This window comes from Oryza glaberrima, chromosome 2 (assembly GCF_000147395.1).
Source record: "Oryza glaberrima chromosome 2, OglaRS2, whole genome shotgun sequence".
NCBI lineage: Eukaryota > Viridiplantae > Streptophyta > Magnoliopsida > Poales > Poaceae > Oryza > Oryza glaberrima.
The window spans coordinates 17,421,838-17,443,345 of NC_068327.1; the positions used below are offsets into that span (position 1 = coordinate 17,421,838).

Here is a 21,508-nt window from a genome sequence, read left to right on the forward strand (position 1 = left end):
AAAGGATCTGTTACCCCCCGAGAGCACTCAGCCTTCCTGTTAATGTGGCTCGAGAAGTTTCTGTTCTATGGATTAAGCTGTGGCCCTACTACCAGTTGGCAATTCTTAGCCGAAGCCCTTGAAACAAAGAAGCAAATTCCTTTAGGCAAAATCCTCCTCGGCTACCTATACCAAATGTTGAGCAATGCATCGGCTAAAATAGCCATAGGTTTAGTAGTCGGTGCAGGTGGACCATGGTGGTTGCTACAAACCTGGCTCAACCTGGTTGCCATGAAGGCTGTAAATCGGCCACCTTTGACAGATGCTGAATTTCCAAGGCTAGAACCACCATCAATGACAATGGAGAAGAAGTTGCCCACCGCCGATGCATGTCATATGGAGAAGCTGCATCAACACCAGCCGATTCCGGAGCAAAGCTATCGGCTGAATTGCTCAAAGACTGTTCTGCAGTTTCTGTGAAGGCTTTCAGAAAGATGCCCGAGTTTGGATTGCATATGAGGATTCAATGGACTTTGAGCTGCCATCGGACTTCAGATTTGAAGAAATCAACTCTGAGAAATTTGATAAGTCCAGAAAAGTTTTTTCAGCTGCTATCAGCCCATGCATTCTTCCTGTTGGCATCCATATGGGAGAAATATACAAGTATCTTATGAATTCTACCATCCAATGAGCTCGGCTAGGTAGTTTGGGATGGGACAATTGCCAATCGGCTTATAATTTGCCAATAAAATCCAATGCAGAGGAGAGATTTCGTCAGTATTGATGATGGATTGGCTGCTCAATATCTCAGAACCTCCCTTGGGCAGCATTGAAAACATAGAACTGACAAGGTTCAGGAGTAGGGACTTCGATTGATGGTGGGGTGAATGGAAGCAACACTTGTTCCGCCAATCGGCTTCCATGTATATGACAGACTTATTCCCGGATGTTATCCCTCGGGTAAACCTTCATGTTGTCAATTCTGTATAATAGCTGTCAACTGATTTGCATCTTGACTAACTTCTTCTGTTTTGCAGACAACAGAATCTTCTCCTCCTCGCAAGAGCATAGCGGCAAGGACATAGAATATGCCCTAGGCCTCATACCAAAAGGAGGTGGACTAGCTCCCCCTGTCATTGGCTACCATGCCCCCAAGACCTCAAGTCTACTCCAAGGGCAACTGAGAGAACCAGCCAATATCGGCAGGAAAAGGAAAGCTAAGGCATCGGCCTTTGATCTATCAGCTCTGGCTCCGAAGAAGAAAGCCATGAAGAAGAAGTCCAAGCCAACCGATGACTTGCCTGCCTTAGATCCATCCATAGAAAAAGTCCTAGATGAAGAGGAGATTGAAGAAGATGTTGACCAGGCAGTAGCTAGACTAAGCGACTCGGGAGATAAGACACCATCGGCTTCTCCTAAAAGAACACCTCCTACTCCTGCTGCTCCAGCTCACTTTTCAAGGGTAAATAGCTCATCTTTATTATCTCTTGAAAAGAAATTTGTATAGCCGATTGCTCATTAGTCTCGTATTTGCAGAAAAAGAAAACTACTGTGAAGAAGAAATCGGCACCAGCACCATCTAGACAAGTTCCATCGGTAAGGTTCCTTCTATAAAAGTCTTTTAACTTTGATCATAGCCAATGTTAATTAACACTTGTCCTTTTCAGGCTCCTCCTCCTTCTCCTCCTGCTCAGCCGATATCAAGTGATCGTACTCCATCGGCTGCAGGTAGCCATAATGTTGAGGAAGAAGAACAACCAGCCGCTCCTGCTATCCCAGTAATCCTTTCATTGTCATAATTCTTAGATCGGTTATATAGCTTTAAATTTAACTGTCTTCAATTTTCTCTCTTGCAGGTCTTAGCCGATCTGTTTTCCTTTGACATCAAGGATTACTTTGACGAAGAGGCAGAAGAAGAAACAACAAGCAAGACCCTAGCTCCTCCGGATGAAGATGTCAAAAGAACTCTTGAAGATATCTCTCATCGGCTAGAGTCATCATTGGACAACTTGGTGGCTGACTGTGGTTCAATTCGAGCAAGATTTGCAGAGATTCAAGCCTTAGTCCCGGATGACCTGGCGAATATCATCTCTCCAGCTGTGTATCTCGAGCAACATCAATTCAAGCTGGAAAAGGCCAAGCAAAGGATAGCCGATCGACGAGAGAGAAAGGATATTGAAGCCACCATTCAGGCCAATCGGCAACTTGTGCATGAAGAGAAAGCTAAGCTTGATCACCTCTCTGTTGGGCCAATTCAGTCTAACATAGATCAGTTTGAAGCCCGCAAAATTGATCTCATAGCACAACTTGAAGAATGCAACACCGAACTGGATCTGGAGAAACAAAAATTAGCCAATCTCCCCAACGCTGTTGAAGAACAGACGTCCAGACTAAGATCGGCCATCAAGAATGTAGCCAACATGACCAAATCCCTCAAGGTCATTCCTGGAACCGATGCTCAAGACATCCAGCCCATTGAAGAAGTAGAGCAAATTAGGCAACAAGCTCTGTCGGCTATCCAACGTTACTTGTCTGGGTGATTATCTTTATAATAGGACTTATAAAACTTTTGTAATCGGCTAAGAAACTTTAATACTCCTTTTGATTGTCCTACTGATCCTTTCTGTCGATTAACATAACTTTTCAATTTGCTCGAAAATTCTCAAATTTACTCAAAAATTCTCAATTTTTTTATACATGTGCCTCCCTAATTTTGCAATGATGAAAGCATTGATAAAATTATAATTTGAGACTAAGGGTGATATATTAACTATCGGCCATCATACATCGGCAAGATACAACCGATTATGATAAGATTACATAAATGACTAAGGGCGATATATCCATATCGGCCATCATATATCGGCAAAACTCAGCCGAATATGATAAACAAAAACTGCTAAGGGCGATATAACTATATCGGCCATCTGAAGGCGTTGTTAACCACATTGGATGTACATGCATTAGCAAAGCGCAACTGATCATGAATTAATCCACACGCTGGGATAATATTTCTTCAAATACTTGCCATTAAGTGCTCGTCCATAAACTTTTCCATCAAACCCTTGCAATATGTAAGCTCCCTTGGAAACAACTTTATGAATTTGGAATGTTCCCTCCCAATTTGGTGACCACTTACCGAATTTATTATCTCGAGTTCCGATCGGCAAAATCAATTTCCAAACAAGCTCTCCTTCAGAAAAAGATTTAGACACCACTTTCTTGTTATAATGCCTAGCAACCCTCTCTTTGTCCTTAGTAACTCTAGCAAGAGCTCTTAATCTTGATTGAACAAAGTTTTCCTTTTCATCGGCCATGAGATTGTAATACTCATCGGCTGTCAATTCATCTTGTAAATCTATCCTTCTCGAGCCAATTCTAATTTCCCAAGGTAAAACTGCCTCATGTTCATAAACAAGCTTATAAGGAGGAACTTGAATTGAGCCATGATAAGCCATCCGATACGACCACAATGCTTCTACCAACCTTGTATGCCATTGCCGAGGATAATCAGAAATCTTTCTCTTAATTAGCTTGATTAAACTCTTGTTAGATGCCTCGACTTGTCCATTAGCTTGTGCATAATAAGGCAAAGATTTCAACAATTTGATACCCATGCTATCGGCAAACTGAACAAACTCATCGGACACAAAGATTGAACCTTGATCGGTTGTAATGGTTTGAGGAATCCTAAATCGGTAAATAATATGTTCTTGAACGAATTGTATAGCATCTCTCGAATCTAGTTTCTTCAAAGGAATAGCCTCCACCCACTTGGTAAAGTAATCGGTTGCCACCAATATAAACTTGTGTCCTTTGCTCGAGGGTGGATTAACCATACCAATCATATCAATCCCCCAACCCCTAAACGGCCATGGTTTGATTATAGAGTTCATAGCCGATGCTGGTGCCCTCTGAACTTCTCTAAACTTCTGACAATCTTGACATCCTTTGTAATATCTGAAGCAATCCTCTAACATCGTCGGCCAAAAATATCCCGCACGCCGAAGCAACCACTTCATCTTATGAGCCGATTGATGAGTACCACATATACCCTCATGTACCTCGCCCATTATGACCTTGGCTTGATCGGCACTTAAGCATTTAAGTAATACCCCATCAATCGTCCGATAATACAGCTCATCATCCAACAAGGTGTATTTCAAGGCCTTATAGCGCAATTTCCGCGAAGCCGATTGACATGGATTCTGCAAATAATTAAATACATCATACCTCCAATCATCGGCTGTGATCATAGCAACTTCCACTTCGATATCTCTTATCATCGGCTTGTATCCCGATGCCCCTTGGGCCAAATCATTAGCTTCAACATTTTGCTCTCGAGACACATGCCTCAAAGTTACCAGCCGAAAACTATCCATTAATTCCCGGCACTTCTCATTGTAGATAATCAATGTATCATTTTTGCATTCATATTCTTCTGCCAATTGGCTGATCACCAATAATGAATCACCCATAATCTCAACAGCATCGGCTTCAACTTCCTTTAACAACTGCAAACCCTTGAGCGTTGCTTCATATTCAGCTTGATTGTTAGTTGCATAAGGTTTAATCGTGTAGGCAAACTCGAAACTTGCCCCCCGAGGAGAAATTATGACTAAGCCGAAACCACAACCATGAGTGCACACTGATCCATCGAAAAACAAAGTCCAAGGTGATGAGGGATGTTAGGTCCCGATCTTCCGATAGGTATTGATAAACAGTCGATTTGGGCGGAGTCGCGACACAACTCGATCCAGCTTCTGAATATACACGCTATTGAGCCCGCAATCGCAGCACCACGTCTCCTCTGGTTATCAACCATGCCAAAACCCGGTTGACCTCGCCGAGAAGGCTAATCCCTGCATGCGAATCAAAGAACACAAGCAAGAACAAGATAGATTGCAACCAAATTGCATATGAATGATTAAGCACACGAATTTGGGGTTCCACAAACCGATCTAGCGGCAAAACTGTTCTTGACAGATTAATCTAAGCAAAACCCAACTCTAAACGTTGACGGCTACTGAAAAAATGTGATTAGGGACGTCCTAGGATTGCCCTAGGGTGCACACCCCCTTGGGCTAAGCCCACGACACAATTATAAGACCCAAAACCCAAATCAGATTCGGACTGGATGAGATACGTGCCTTGTTTTGCAGATTCCCGGCAGCTCAATAAGAGTTTTAACATGGGACCAAAACCATCTGAAAGTAGACTCCATAAGCTTTCCAACAAGTATTCATGGGCCCCGAAATTCCTTCTAGATCAGTGGCTAGGTCCGTTTGAAGTTGATCATGTTAGGAGGCCCGAATCCGATTCCAAAACGTGCACAACTTAATCTCTTGTCTTCTATGGGCCAAAAGTGACGTGGTTAGATGAAAGAAGACTTGGAGAAGGTCTTGGTTTGATCCCCAATCAACTTCTTCAATCATCCATGCATTTCTTATGCTCGGTCTCTTTTCTTTCGCCCAAGCAAGTACCTCTGCAAACGAAAACACACAAAACTCATCGTTTTGCAATGTTTGTTCAAATATATAACAAGTAAATCCAATATAGAACATATGCACCTTTGGTTGAGTAATACATAAAGTAGCCATGGTTATATCCGAGCTAGTTGTGTTCTCATCACAAGGCATAATCTCGACCGAGCCGATTGAGTCATCACGATGATCCACAATAAAATCGGCTACAGCTTGCCCTTTCACTGCCTTTAGCGATTCATACCGAAGATCAAATTCCGTTAAAGCAAATATCCACTTTCCAACTCTTCCTTTCAAAATCGGAGCCGATAGCATGTATTTAACCACATCGGCCTTACATATCACAGTGCATTCGTTGGACAATAAATAATGCCTTAACTTTGTGCAAGAAAAATATAAACACAAACACAACTTTTCCACAAAAGAATACCTCGTCTCAACATCCAAAAGCCTGCGACTCAGATAAAATATAACCCTTCCCTTGCCTTCAAGCTCCTGAATCAAAATCGAGCCGATTGACTTCTCACCGGCTAATAGATATAACCTGAAAGGCACTCCCTTCTGTGGAGGAATCAAAACTGAAGGAGAACTAAGATATTCTTTAATGTTATCCAAAGCCTTCCATTCCTCTGCCCCCCAGGTGAACTCTTGACCGGCTTTCAATCTCAATAAAGGTGTAAAAGGTTCCAATCTGCTAGACAAGAAAGAAATAAACCTTCTAATAAAATTTATCTTGCCGATCAATTTCTGTAACTTTTTCTTGTCCTCCGGAGGTTGAATCTTTTTTATCGCGTAAATACTCCTTTGAGGCACCTCCATCCCCCTCTCATGAACAAAAAAAATCCCAAAAACTGGCTAGCCGATACACCGAAAGCACACTTCGTTGGATTCATCTTCAAGCCATATTTCCGAGTTCTTTCAAAAACCTTTCTCAAATCGGCTATGTGGTCTGCTATTTCTTTTGACTTAATGACCACGTCATCGATATAGACTTCAACCAACCAGCCAATCAAGTCATGGAATATATAATTCATGGCTCTTTGATATGTAGCTCCAGCACTTTTCAAGCTGAAAGTCATCACAACCCATTCAAACAAGCCGATTGCACCAGGGCACCTGAAAGCTGTCTTATGAATGTCTTCTTCTGCCATAAAGATTTGATTGTATCCTGCATTACCATCCATAAAACTAAGTATCTTATGTCCTGAAGCAGCATCAACCAATTGATCGGCAATCGGCATTGGGTACTCGTCCTTAGGGGTAGCTTTGTTTAAATCGCGAAAATAAAGACACCCTAACTTTGTCATTTTTCTTGATGACTGAAACTATATTTGAAATCCACTCAGCATATCGGCATGGACGAATGAAACTAGCATCATATAGACGTGCAACCTCAGCTTTAACAGCATCAAGCATATCGGCTTTGCATCTTCTTAGCGGCTGCTGATGTGGTCTAACCCCCGATTTAATAGGAAGCCGATGTTCAACAATCGATCGGCTAAGTCCTGGCATCTCATAATACTCCCAAGCAAAACAATCTCTATATTCCTTTAAAAGCTCTATCAACTTGGTTCTGAATTCTGAAGATAAGTTCTTACTGATGAATGTCGGCCTTGGTCTATCTCCTGGACCAATGTCAATTTCCTCCAAATCATCAGCCGACATGAAACCTTGTCCTTGCTTGTCATCGAGATCATCTACTGTGTCCTTGGTGTAGACATTTGAACCCTCCGCAATGCCCTCAAAGTAATAGCTTGGGCTCTCCATCTTCAATTGGCTGTATGTCACAATCGGACACTTTTAGAAAATCTCCATCCCAAACTTTTCCAAACAAGCAATCAATACCATCCATTTCCCAAAGAGCTAAATCGGCACTAGCAACGTTAACTGACCTGTCGGCTCGCACAATCTCAATTTTTTCACCTTGCCATTGAATCAAGCACTGGTGCATAGTTGAAGGAATACAACAATTAGCATAAATCCAATCCCTTTCCAAGCAACAGGCTATAGGAACCCTTCCCATCAATCACAACAAAATGTTGTAGGAACGGTTTTACTGCCGACTGTCAGCTCCACATTCAAAACTCCTTTAGTCTCCGATGGATTGCCACCAAAATCCTTGAGAACCATGTTAGTTTTGATGAGATCGTTTGAATTTCTGCCCATCTTTCTGAATGTAGCACATGGCATCAAATTCACAGTTGCTCCTCCATCAACCATCATCTTGGACATCGGCTTCCCGTTGACAAATCCATTGACATACAACGGTTTTAAATGCCGATTTTCTGTCCCCTCTGGTTTCTCAAAAATCGTTTGTTTAGGTGACAAAACCAATCTAGCAGAAGCTTCTTCAACATCATCAACATTGGCTTCCTTAGCTTCGAATTCTGCAGGCAGCATAAAAACCATGTTCACCGATGCAGATGCAATAGCCTTACCCTTGAGCAATCTTTTGGTCTTGTCGGCTTCAACTTCATCGGCTGTTGTGACCGTGCTCTTAACACGCCACTCTTGCTTGGTCTTTGTCTTCTTCAGCCGATGGTTAATTTCTTGTTGTACCTCCTAAAAACGCTCCCTGTTCCTCATCCGTTGAACTCTTCTCTTCCGATTCTTTGTGAAAATACCAAAAGAACACCACTGTGTCTTTCTATCCTCATCTTCATCCTGGTGACGGTCTTGATTGATCAGGCCCAACCTCTGATGAACATGCAACCTTGCTCTTTCGATTCTATGGAGAATATTCCAAGCATCTCCACTCTCCCAAGCAAGCTCCACACTATAAATACCCCTCTCCTCTCCCTTATTCACACACACCAAAGCATGAGCTGAATTACAAGAGGCTCTATTGTACTTTATTGTATATTAGAATAGGGAGAGAGTAAGGTAGAAGAAGTCGGAGGAATCCCGGAGTTGTTGGTAATCCTCTCTTATCTCTTGTACTTTGTTTATTACTCTGCTTTAATAGAAATATCATTCTGAGTAATTGAGATTTGCGTAGTGATAATTACTTCTTGGTTAGTTCCTAATTAGCATACAGGATCATTGTTCACTATAGTCCATTTATTTATAGTGATTGCTTTAGTGTTTGATCGGAACTAGAGTAGTTATTAATTGCGTAGACGCCGTGTCTGGGTAATTAATCTCCAGTGGTTGCTGCGTATCGCACAGTACGTTTGAGGTGGGTGTAGAGGTGGTGACAGCCCTCAAGAGCACTTAAGTCCTCTATGTCCGGGTACGTAGTAGAGCGACATCTGGAAACAGCGGGTTGACAGTGCCTGGTGTATTACGTTAGGATTAAAGTTAAGCTTTCCCTAGACACTGTTTCTCATTAGGAAATCCTCTCTGCCCTCTGCCCACATTAGCTTTGTGTCCTTGGATGAACGTGACGAGGATATAGTTATACACGTTCCCTTGGATTCGATACCCTTGGAATACTCTGTAGGGGAAGTGATACATCGGTATATCCGTGCGCTTGCGGATCTTATCTGTGATCATAAGAAATACCAACAAGTAGTTGAGATGGTAACGTGCGTGAGAGTTGAGGTGAGAGATCTTTAGTTTGAATCCCACATCGCTGACATTTTTTCGACATCTTAAGGATTGGGGTACCCATCCTTAAAAGAAAACAACTGAAGCCCTAGCCTACTCTAGGCTCCTATGGATTGCTTGTGAATTGTATGATTAAATAAACATGTCCATTTAGAATAGCAGAACTCGATGATACCGACGAGACCGTAGTCGAGTTGGTTCGACTAGATCTCCCGGTGACTTGGCTCCTGCGTGCTCTAGCTCCGTAGGCTGTGGTGGATGTGTTGGCTTGTATGTTGATCTATTGTTCCGTCTTGTGTCCCCTCTCCTCCTAGGGGGCCTTGTATTTATACACATAGGTGTCCCCTTGTCCAAGTAGAACTAGGGAAACCTATATGGATACAATCCGAGTAGTCCTTGTTATTTCCATGTAGAACTCTGTTCATCCTTCCTTATGCGGAACTCCTCCTATATCCAAAGGTTGTTTCTGTATAAGACATGGTACGTGGTGGGTCCTGCCGAGATTTAGTCAACTACTATCAGGTATGTGGTATCCATAACCCTGACAGTAGCCCCCGACTTCAATACAAATGAACAAATTTATATTCTCAACCGCAGACCTTGGAGTAACTGTTATCGAGCTCACGTGAGCGTTCTCGGTGAGTTCAGAGATAACGTTAGACTTCCCTTATCAGCCTCGTGCGGGCACCCATAGGGTTTGTCTGAGTCAAACTCCGACGTCAACCAAGAAAGTACAAAGCATACGATTAAGTCTGTCGTCTTGCTGTAATCGAGAATTTGGATTGAAGTCAAGAAATTTTATCTCAGCGGGTACACCATCTCTTCATTCCGTATTCCTTGTCGAGATCCACCAACCGTTCTCGAATGATCGAGAAGGCGCAGAGTCTGCGACGGAGCCTTGTCAACATTTGCCGTACTCGCCTTAGTCGATCTTGGTATAGAACCATAGAGACATGGAGTCTTCGACAATGTCGAATAGAATTTTCCTGAAATCAACACTCAGAAAAGAATATTAGATAGAAATAGCCCCCGAGCGAACGCTCAAAGGGTGACATGTTATAATATGTATGGAAAACTGGAAATGAATTAAATTTACAGACCAATGTTTTGTGTACAAGCGTCTTCTCTTTTACCTACTTCGATCAGTCAGTTTGTTGAGTCATACACTCTCCCTAGCCCCCAACCTTGTCGTCGGAGAATCGTTCTCGGAGGATAAGGCTCTTGGACCCTTGACCTGTCTTGGTTGAAAAAGCACTGATCCTAGCCCCCAGCCGTGAAGTTGGAAAACTCAATTTTTGATTACACGGCTTGGTTAATACGCACGGCGAGAACTCTTACATGATCAGATCTTACATGGTCGTTTGTCTCTACATGATCCGACAAGGCCTTATCCGCTCTAGGTATCCCCAGCCGAAGTTCCCTTAGGTTCCTCAGAGACCTTGTCGGAACGGCGTAAAGGGACATGAGGATAGGTTTCAACTCTAGGTGTCATCATGGTAAGGGATCTCTGGGTAAAACGCTTGGCGATACTGTGTACCTGATATCAACTTTGTTGGAGTAAAGGTAGCAGGAGAATCGCTACACCGCTGGTCGAGGACCAGGAGTAGTCATAACTCGACCACTTGAAGTGGATGCAGTGGGAGAAACGCTACGCCGCTGGTCGAGAACCAGGGGTAGTCATAACTCGACCACTAGAAGTAAAGGTAGTGGGAGAATCGCTACACCGCTGGTCGAAAACCAGGTGTAGCCTTAACTCGACCACTAGAAGTAGAGGTGGGAGAGATCGCTACAGCTTACTGGTCCGAGAACCAGGAGTAGCCTCAACTCTCTGCCGATTGATGTCGAGGTACGAGAGATCGCTACGGCCTACTTCTCCGAGAACCAGGAGTAGCCTTATCTCTCGACCGGTTGAAGTCGTGGTGTGAGGACCACTACGCTGCTGGTCGAAGACAAGTCGCAGTCGTACCTCGACCATCTGAAGTCGTGGTGCGAGAGATTGCTACGATTTATTGGTTCAGGAACCAGTGAGTAGAATTATCTCTCGAGCACCAATGGAAGTTGCGGTATGAGAGATTTCTATGATTTACTGGTTCGGGAACCAGCGAGTAGAATCATCTCTTGAGCACCAATGGAAGTTGCGGTGCGAGAAATTGCTACAATTTACTCTGGGGGCGCTAAAGTTGGTATATTACATGTGCATCTTATGTGGCCAGCATGACTCACATACTCAACTTATAGCATATCCGGATGTCTGTTCGCAATCATGTCGGGTGATCAAGCCGACAATGTTCACGAGGAATTATCCATTAACAACCTTTTCTCGAATAGCCCAGCTATGGCCGGTGCTATGAGATAGGTCGTCGGTCTTCGTTGGTAGGTTGGGTGCGACAACTCTGCATTTGTCGAGAACGTTCTCGATAATGGAGTGTGCTCGACCACAACCTACTCGAGTGCTCAATTGTTTCTGAAAAATATTTTCTAGAAGGCAAGACATGTAGCAGATAATATCGAGTATGTACTCAAAAAACTGCATGGATCTTCTAATATTATCAGGATATAACGAGCAGATTAAATATCCAGGATTATGTAAACCGTAAACAAGCATGATTTATACAGAAGAAAATAGAGCGAGCCCCCAGCGTTAGACTGTAGTTGGCCTAACATCGGTAATACTCGCACAATAGATATTGTATAAAAAACATGCTCTAGGTAAAAATAAATTATTGATCTGACAATGTTGTATGATCTGAATAGATATAAAATGCGTACCTTTGTAGATATATACCGGATGTATCTACAAAATTACTAGATCAATTTGAAAAACCAATCTACCACTTACCTTATTGCGTACTCGTTCGACATCATATGATCTGACATCTTTTGGTACGCCGCGTATCTTGAGGCTTGGATGATCTCGATAGACCGAGTTGTCGATGACGATGATGGTTCCGATCTTGTCGGGGCACGTACTCTGGTTTGGTTTGACTTCCCAGATCTAAAGTAGTTGAAGTATCCCTCGTCAAAAAATCCATAGTGACGATGTCTTGGCGAAGCTTTACGAATATCCCGATCCTCCTGAGAACGTACTTTGTTCGGGTCATATCACCCAGCATAAGAAGTCGTTGAGTAGTTTGTTGAAGAATCCATCTCTTGAACCTATCTCGTTGAAGCATAAGAACCTGTTGAAGCACCAAAATCCCCCTACCTGGCGCGCCACTGTCGACGTTTGATGTCACGATTCCGGTATTTGCATAGTATGGGGATCGTTGGTACTAGGATATACGCGAGATTGTAGTAAAAGAGATGGGGACGAGGATTTTTATACAGGTTCGGGCCCCTGAATTGTCAGGTAATAACCCTACATCCTGTTGGTATGGGATTATATGATGGAAACCACAGATTACAAAGGGAATAGCAGAACTCGATGATACCGACGAGACCGTAGTCGAGTTGGTTTGACCAGATCTCCCGGCGACTTGGCCCCTGCGTGCTCCGGCTCCATAGGCTGTGGTGGATGTGTTGGCTTGTATGTTGATCTATTGTTCTGTCTCGTGTCCCCTCTCCTCCTAGGGGGCCTTGTATTTATATCCATAGGTGTCCTCTTATCCAAGTAGAACTAGGGAAACCTATATGGATACAATCCGAGTAGTCCTTGTCGTTTCCATGTAGAACTCTATTCATCCTTCCTTATGCGGAACTCCTCCTATATCCGAAGGTTGTTTCCGTATAAGACATGGTATGTGGTGGGTCCTGAGATTTAATCAACTACTATTAGGTATGTGGTATCCATAACCCTGACAACATCCAACGACCAGATCGACCCCACGATCCCCACGCCCCATTTCCTGCCGTATCCACCCTCACGATCCCGGCCCTACGCCCTCACCACTTCCCGCATTGCCCCCACCAATGCGCTCCTTCCCTCCCCCGCGATCCCGGCCGGCTCCTCCAACACGCGGCCGCTGCCACTAGATCAGCGGAAATCCGCCCGCGCCCCCACCCTCAGCACCCATTCCTCCCGCTGTGCCGTCCGTTGTCGCCGTCGTCCTGCGCCACGGCCGCCGGACCGGCAGGAATCCACGCACGCCCTCACCCCCAGCGCCCCATCCCTCCCGCCATGCATAGGGCCTTCATCCTGCGTCGCCGCCGCTGCCGGATCAACGGGAATCCGCCGTGCCCCCACCACCAGCACCCCATCCCTCTCGCCGTTGCTCCGTATCGCCTCACCGTGCCCTTCGTCGTCGTCCAGGACCGTCACCCACGACACCGGCGACGAATCACCGCCATCTTACACTTCCATTGCACCGCCGCCGTCGTCGTCGTCCAACACAGCGATTCGCCCTCCGTCCTCCACGCCCACTGCGCCCTTGCGGCCATTCACGATGGTCCTGGAAGAATGCCATTGCAGCGCCCAAGCTTAGCCTCCGTCATCGATGATGCAGGTCTGCAGCACTACGTCAATATACCTACGTCCATGTCCCGCGCGGCTCATCGCTGCCAACCCCGCCGACGAGGTAACTAGATTTAAAGCTCATTGCTTTGGTTCGATGGATTGACGGCCGGGCAACATGGATCTTAGTTCTTCGTACCGAAGGTTCCAGCAGAATGTTGTTGATCGTGATCTTTGTTAACACAGAACCCCAGTTACTACTACTTTCGTTACAGAGATATACCTTTTGCTTTGGCTCCAGCATACAAAAAAAAAAAAGGGAAATTAACATTTGCTATGAAGTATATAAATTGAACTTGTAGGAACCAGTCCTGAGGGTCAACAATTATGACAGCATTAATAGAGGATGCTGCTGCAATGTCATTTGTAATTGCCCATGGACTTTTGGTAGGTCAGCCTAGCCAGCCATTCGGGTCCCTACAAAGAGAGTTAAGGTTTGGTATTCAATCAAGCTGTGAATATGGTGGTGTTTGGATCCAGGATTAAGCTTTAGTCCATGTCATATCGGATATTTGGACACTAATTTGGAGTATTAAACATAGACTACTTACAAGACTAATTGTATAAATGAGAGCTAATTCGTGAGACAAATTTTTTAACCCTAATTAATCCATAATGAGCACATGTTTACTGTAGTATCACATAGGATGATGATGGATTAATTAGGCTCAATAGATTCGTCTTGCAAATTAGTCCAGGGTTATCAAATAGGTTTTGCCATTAGTCTATATTTAATACTTCTAATTAGTGTCCTAGTGTCCCAATATCCGATGTGACAGGTACTAAAAAAAATCCCTGGATCTAAAGAGGGTCTATGTTTTTTTTCTACTAGAAAAAAAATACCCTTTCGTTGCAACAGGTGAATGCTATTTTAATTTTATTATTGTTATATGGTTTATTTAAGATAAAATTCACTGTTAAATTCGCTTGGATATATAGTTTGTTAGAAAATCATGAGCTACAATTAGGAATCCGATCGTCTCAGAGTTAGCATGCGAGTTTTTAAAGAGATTTCCTATACAATTTCTTTTCTATTTCCAAAAGGGAACAAACTTAAAAACCAACTCAAATACATTATAGTTCCAAAAGCGAACGAATTTAAAAACCGACTCATACACGGATGACGTATCAAAGTACCAGTAAAAACATCTTCAATTTTTTATAATAGTAGAGATCATGGTCCAGCCTGAGTTAGAGTTCTTGACTTGAGACAAGGGTACAGCAATAACTGACCAACTGAATATCCTAACTGACAGTCCGATAGTAATTCTTCCAGTACCACTATTGCCCTGTTTAGGATGCCAAAATTCAGAATTAGAAAGAATTATACTACTTCAAGCAGCTTCAAAGTAAATTCCATACTATTATTACTACCACTGTAATTATTCCATACTGTCATCACTACCACTATAATTAGTGCAATTATACGAATAATTGTCTCATAATGAACTATTTGGTTTTGTCGCAGTGCACTTTAATTTGTGCTGTTCAATGCTCGATTTGGGTTGCTGTTAATTGCTGTGGAGTGGAGCTGTATGGGAATTGCTCAATTCTAAACACACTTAGTTATAGGGCTAAAAAAACAAGAATTTCAGGGGAAATCATCCATATTGAAGTTTAGTTAGATTTGCCAACTTATTAACACTCAATCCCTAGGGGGATCAAAGGAAATGTTGTGACTGACTAAAATGTTGGTCGGCCATCAAGAGACACAAACTATTTGGTTTTACTTTGTTAGGATGATTTCCTATTTGCAAGAACCATGCGAGTACTTTTCTTTGTTTTTCCTGTACGGAATTAAGGATTTCTACGAACATGATAAAATATCATCTCTTTTGGATTGTGATTTATTTTAATTGTGAGAATTAACAAATAGTGTATGTCTTAGTATAGTTCTGAATTTATACCTGAGACTGTCAAAAACAGTTGCAAGGGTATGCCATATGTAGTTGTTAATATCTATGGATCAATCCATGTGGGTAGCCAATTGTACGACATATAGCCATGTACAGGTAAGCCTGGTACATTTGTCAATTGATAAATATATGAATATGTATCAGATACAAATTATTGTTATTTTTTCCTCCAATCCATTCTTAACTATCTAAACCACTAATTTACATATAAGCACGAAACAGAAAGTAAGCAAGTATCTTAACACATTTTCAGCATATTTGAAATTGATAATATGCTAGACTGATTACTATCTGTAAATAATGCTATACTTTCTAATAAAAAGGTTTAATAACCATGCCGCTTCTTCATTTCTGTAGCTACTATATCATGATGAAGCAAGTTGGGTATGTCAATGAAAGCCAATTAGACCAAGAGCAGCAGATCTCTGCTTTATAAGGGAGATGACTAATCAGGTTACCCTTAATTCCAAAGTAGTTTTTGCAATGAGGATAGTATTGGATTTTTTAAAATGGTACCGCTGAGTGTGAGATGATCAGTACAGTTGTCAAGAATACACCGCTATCATTTAGCCTTCAGCTTATCAGCATAAGCGATAATTTGAATTTTAAAACTTAATTTAGAGTTGATTTTTAATCGCTAACAAGTTGTTTCACATATAATAAGTTTGAGCAAAACGATGAATCCTATAAATGTCATTTTCAAAAATGAGATGTGTTGTTTGAGGGGCAGCTTACCAATGTTCTAGCGGAACCAGTTGAAGGTATTTTAGATTCACCCAATGAAGAAACATGCAAAGGTTCTTTAATGTCGTACAAAACCAGCTATTCAGATCTTTAGTGTAATATCTCATCTTTTGAGCTCAATGGACAAACTCAATAATAACTTCTTTTGTAAGCTAGAGCATCATGGTTGAAGTGTTGTTGAATCGAAGGTAAAAGAGGAAGCTCCAAGTTTCTTGATTTATATGGACAAGTGAGGTGCACATTAAATCCAACTTCCAACTTGATGAACAATACAGGTCCTCGATACTATTCTACTTGATGCCAAGAGTGTGGACATGAAAGGACATATAAAGTCATTGCTAAAGCTACTTTTTTTAGAGTCTTGGCAGTTAGTTTTAATGAAAATAGGTGGGTTTTTAAATAAATACAATATAAATTTGCATTTTTGTGTTTCATGTGTCCTTAAAACGGTCTTTGTGAAGTTTGTTATCATTTGGACTCATTTGGAGAGAACTATCCACAATGGAGAAAATCATAAGCAGATTGTTTCTTGCTATTATTCTGAGTTTTTGAGGTGTCGAATGACATTTTGACCCATCATTTTATACTAGCAGATGAATAATTGAATTGTTTCAATTCTGTTTTGTTTGCCAAGTTTGATTTTATATGTCAACGATCCAGTAAGAAATCTAGCAGCCTAAACATCCCTATATGTTCTCTACTTGCTAATTTGGGGTGAGACCAATAATTTTGGTTACATGATAGTGATTTTAAAGTTGTCCTTAAAGTAGATGACAACTTTATTTCTTCTCTCTGTGTTTACAAAGTGCACCAACAGTACTCCTTACAAAAATCTTGACTAAACTCGAAACCCTAACTAAACTATCAACTCAATTGCTCTCAAAGCGATACCGGGAAGCCTCACGCTCCCTCTCTATTTATACATGAGGTAGGCAACCTAAAGCCACGAACCAAACTCATACTAGAAGTCCTAATCCCCATAGGAAACCTCCTAGTACAAGAAACAAACTTTAAATAACCAATCATACCAAATTTGGACTCCTTCCAAATTCGACTCCGCATCCCATACGCACACAATACCTCCATCGTATGCCATATGGAATCTTCACCAACCACGTGCATCAACTCTAACCTAAGTATCCCGCATGATATCTGACCACCACGGACATCGTCTTTCCACCAAGCTGACTCCCGATCCATCACCGCAAATACTCTCCCGAGGCATCGAGTCACCTACACATGCAATAAACAAAGAAACCATATTCCGAGACCAAGCTATCCCCAACTTGACTCATTGTTAGCAAACATAAGTATCATATACGTATAGTATCCATCTAGAAGCCATAAACATGAAACAATCACGGATATCCAAAGAAACAACCCGAAACCAAAACCGATACAGCGTCGGCCGGTCAGACCGCGGGCAGGCCGGTCTGACCATTCACATAGCGCCGGTCTGACCGGCAGCACCTGCCCGGTTTGACCGGACCCGACAAAACAGCAACCCTGTTCATTACGTGAAAATCAATCATCTCCAAAACCACTTCGACAATAATCTCCAAATATCAAAACCAATAATCACAGATGCCAATTGTTCATCACAGAATAAGAATCAAAACACACGTTCATCTTACAATCTCCCCCTTGATGAACACATTCGCAAACCCATCAAAAACATTTTGTTGTTTGGAAAAATAAAAACAAAAGTGGTAAAAAGCTGGTAAAAAGCACACTTTGTACAAATGTACACATCGTGCTCAAAAATCCAAAAGAAAACTTCTCTCACTTTCCCGTGAATCAAAAAACATGCTCTTCTCAAAAACTCTTCTCTTCTCCCCCTTTTAACAATGATTTCATCAAGCATAGGAATTATGTTTATTAATCTTTAAGAGCTTAGCATACATATAGCATATCAAGTCATGTGTTAAAATAAAAAAAAAGATGAATCCATCTATAATATAACAAGCATGCATTAAAGTATAATCATGAATCGAAGATTTTACAATTAAGTTTGAATCAACAATCAAAATTCATGATTTCATACGATTTATAATGCAACATCTTTACAAGCACATAGGTTGAAGAATAAACACTAAACATATATACCTATTGCATTTATCACTCTTTCTCAAATTAGCTTTAGCACAAAACAACCAAGAGAATTTTTTAACTTTTTATTTTCTTGAGCCTTTTTGCTTATTTTTTTCTCAATTATTCCGGGTACGTCCCTGTCGTCAAGACTGTTTCCAGGGATTCAGCACCTATTATTTTTGCTCACATCGAATACGTCCTTGTCGTGAAGACTGTTTCCAAGGATTCGGTATTCATTTTTTTCATTTTTATTCTCTTTGCACAATGAGCAATTACAAAGCTATTTGAGGAATAATAATTCAATAAAGCATTTATAGATCAAACCATATGTTAGCATCAATATTGCATATTTGCTTAATTCAAGTAGAATGTAAGTGTCATGCATCATCTCCCTTAAAAGCAATATCTAAACCTCATAAAAAGACTAGAATACATACAAGCTATGCTAGAGACAAATAAACCTTCATAGTATTGCTAGCATGCACAAGAAAATACCATATGTATGGAACAAAGCTCTTTTTTTTTCAATTTTTCTCATTGTCATATTTTTGCTTGATAAAACCATGAGGTACGAAAAACTCCCCCTCAAACAATGCCAAAAGGATTCACGAAAAAAAACACAAACTCCCCCTCAAATTAACCTCTAATTCTCCCCGAAGAAAAATCAGGAAGAAATCAAAGATTTTGAAAAAGACATCCAATTGCCAATGAAACCACCAAGATTCTTATGAATTGATATTCAACCACTCGTATAAACCAAAACCACTACCTCAAACACTAGCACTTGAAAAGCTAATAAACGAGGAAGTAAAACCAAAGTTATATCAATCAAAAGTAAATTGATGTTACCTTGAAAGCAATCATCATCTCAACATTGAACGCTCATGGGGAGTATGCCATCAAAATACCTATGAACAAAAAGATGTCGAGGCCTCCGTGTTGGGGTTAGAAATGTAACACCCCAGGTAACCACGTACCTAGAATGCCACACCAAAATACACTCAAAAACTAATACACTCAAAAACTAAGTCCTAAAATTATTAGAAATTTCGGCAGAGTCTCCCCTAAAAATACGGACATCACGACAGGCAGTTATAAGAAAGGTCAATACTGATATAAACCACACAATCCAAACCATCCTAGCTCCACAAATTCCTAGTGAAAAATAAGGATCAGAACCTTAAATGACCTTTACAAGTTCTATGCAAAACTTTTGCTGAGCAAAAAATATAGTCTAAATCTAATTTCAATTGTGTGCAATAATAATGTGTAGTCCAAGGGTGCTACTCCCGCCCCATGCCGATCGATGTCATTAGGTACCTAAAAACCAAATTAAACACAAGAGTGAGTAAAGAATATTCAGCAAATACAATCTTGAACTAATAAAACATACGCATGATTTATGTATTAAGAAACCAATATGAAGGGTTGGATTTACTTTATTTTTAAACCAAAGAAGTCAAAAGATAGTAGTTCCCTCCCGGGCAGGTGTGAATATCCTCTTAGCATTACCGGTAAGCCGAGCAAGCGTGATCAGCGCTTCTCAAGGATCATGAATAAAGACCCAAATTGCACTCCCATGGCTACGCATGGTTCTTGAATAATGTAAACAGAACATCCGGAATAATGAAACATGAATAACGTCATGAATTTGAATATGGGTCGAAACACGAATAAGTAGCATAACGTCAGAGCCATACAATCATTAATATCAAGCAATTGAATAATAATTATGCAAGTAAAGCCAAACAAAACAACTCAGTTTGTCCATCACATAAGTCCGTCTTGTACTTGCCTTAACTCCTTCGATACTCCGACTCAACTCCTTCAACGTTGGAACCCTCCACACCTGTGGAGCAAAACTACGCATAAACCACTATATTCAACTAACGATGGTTACAAGGGATATTTACTAAAATCGAAACCTAGAACATATAAACCTTTTACCGATTTGTATTAAATAACCTATAGCTGTTCCATTACTGTTTTATGCGTAACTCACAAACCGTCTAACGGAAACTAGCAAATAATACAACTTCGGACATCTAGAAAAAATTGTCTACAACTTTCATGTTGAGCACAAAATCAGATTATGTCTCTGAAAATCCCAGATTAAGGAAAACGAACTACTGTCCTGATTTCCGGACCCGGTCAGCGGTACTGTTTTTGCTGTTTCTCCTAAACCGTTTATCGGAATTGAGTGAAACTAGAACCGTTGGAAAGATATCGACAATGACTACAAACTTTATTTAGGACAACTAACCTGATTCCTGATGGTTTAATACCTGATTTGAAAATACGGTTTCAGCCTAGCGTTCGATATAAAATAAATTCAAAAAAACCGGAAACAGATCGTCTTAAATATAAATTAGAAACAACTATAGACTAAAACGGATTACCTAGCAGTACTAATGTATAAGAAAAACGAAGAATTTGGAAATATTCACCAAATTCCCCAAATTTCCCTTCGTCTATCAAATTTCCCCTTCTTTCCTTCCTTCCTGTTCTTCTCTGCCTTCTCTCCCTCCTTCCTGTTCGTTGCAGGCCAGCAGCAGCAGCAGCAGAAACGAATATTGGCAGCAACAGCAAGCCGTGCATCACCAGCAAGGAAGAGATCAGATCGGCAACAGCAGGGATCGGCAGCAGCAGGGAAATTAACAGAAACAACAGTAGCTCACCAACGACCAGCTGTGGACGACGACGGCTGTGGCGACCGGCGACGGCTGCACCAGCGGCGGCGCCGGCGAAGACAGGAACAGCAGCGGCGGCGGCAGAGCGCAGGAGGTGCGGCGGCTAGGGCTACAGGAGCGATTCTCCTGTTTCTTTTTTTTTCGTTTTTTTGGTTGGTTATATAAAGAGACTAAATAAGATCTAACGGCTCACATCTATTCAATCCTCGGGACTTCGTTCGGACTCCGATTACTATAAATTTATAGTCTATTTTGCACTACTCAGCGAGCTCTACGCATCCACGGTTCCCGATCGCCTATACGAACAATGGTTTAAAAGTTGAACTTTTGCGCGTTTGCTCTAATACTCCGCGAAATATATTAATTTAAAACTCGGGGCATTATAAGAAATAAGAAATTTTGGAATCCAACACTGAGTCACATGACCAGTAGAACCAGTAGGCACATATGCACTAACAAAATCAGAATCAGATTTACCTGAAAACTTACCTTCATGCTTCACAATAGTCTAACTTGGATTATGCACAAACTTGCCCCGATGCCGGTCTGACCGCCACTGTACCTGCGGTCTCACCGGGCCTGGCAGCCGGTCTGACTGCCAGTTCA

General features: G+C 41.6%; 1 protein-coding gene and 1 long non-coding RNA gene across 3 annotated transcripts; one reads left to right on the forward strand and one right to left on the reverse strand.

Annotated features, from left to right (window-relative positions):
* The first annotated feature begins 233 nt into the window (after nucleotides 1–233).
* LOC127762556 (uncharacterized) lies at nucleotides 234–2,519 on the forward strand. Its single transcript, XM_052287056.1, has 5 exons — nucleotides 234–279; nucleotides 1,017–1,441; nucleotides 1,516–1,575; nucleotides 1,647–1,757; nucleotides 1,836–2,519. The coding sequence occupies exons 1-5, from the start codon at nucleotides 234–236 to the stop codon at nucleotides 2,517–2,519; spliced, it is 1,326 nt and encodes a 441-aa protein (XP_052143016.1).
* Nucleotides 2,520–16,870: 14,351 nt separating this feature from the next.
* On the reverse strand, nucleotides 16,871–21,036 carry LOC127761552 (uncharacterized). Of its 2 annotated transcripts, XR_008015263.1 has the most exons (4): nucleotides 20,891–21,036; nucleotides 20,612–20,743; nucleotides 19,062–19,532; nucleotides 16,871–17,627 (listed from the first exon to the last, which is right to left on the reverse strand). It is a non-coding gene; the product is annotated as an uncharacterized LOC127761552 (long non-coding RNA). The 2 variants fall into 2 exon arrangements; XR_008015262.1 differs by lacking the exons at nucleotides 16,871–17,627; nucleotides 19,062–19,532 and adding an exon at nucleotides 20,003–20,061.
* Nucleotides 21,037–21,508: the final 472 nt, after the last annotated feature.

Bases quoted from the DNA above. Each gene is read 5' to 3' on its own strand.
- LOC127762556 (XM_052287056.1), top strand. From the start codon at position 234: ATGGTGGTTGCTACAAACCTGGCTCAACCTGGTTGCCATGAAGGCT. The intron at 280-1,016 runs GTAAATCGGCCA...TCTGTTTTGCAG, and splicing joins ACCTGGTTGCCATGAAGGCT to ACAACAGAATCTTCTCCTCC. The intron at 1,576-1,646 runs GTAAGGTTCCTT...TGTCCTTTTCAG, and splicing joins CATCTAGACAAGTTCCATCG to GCTCCTCCTCCTTCTCCTCC.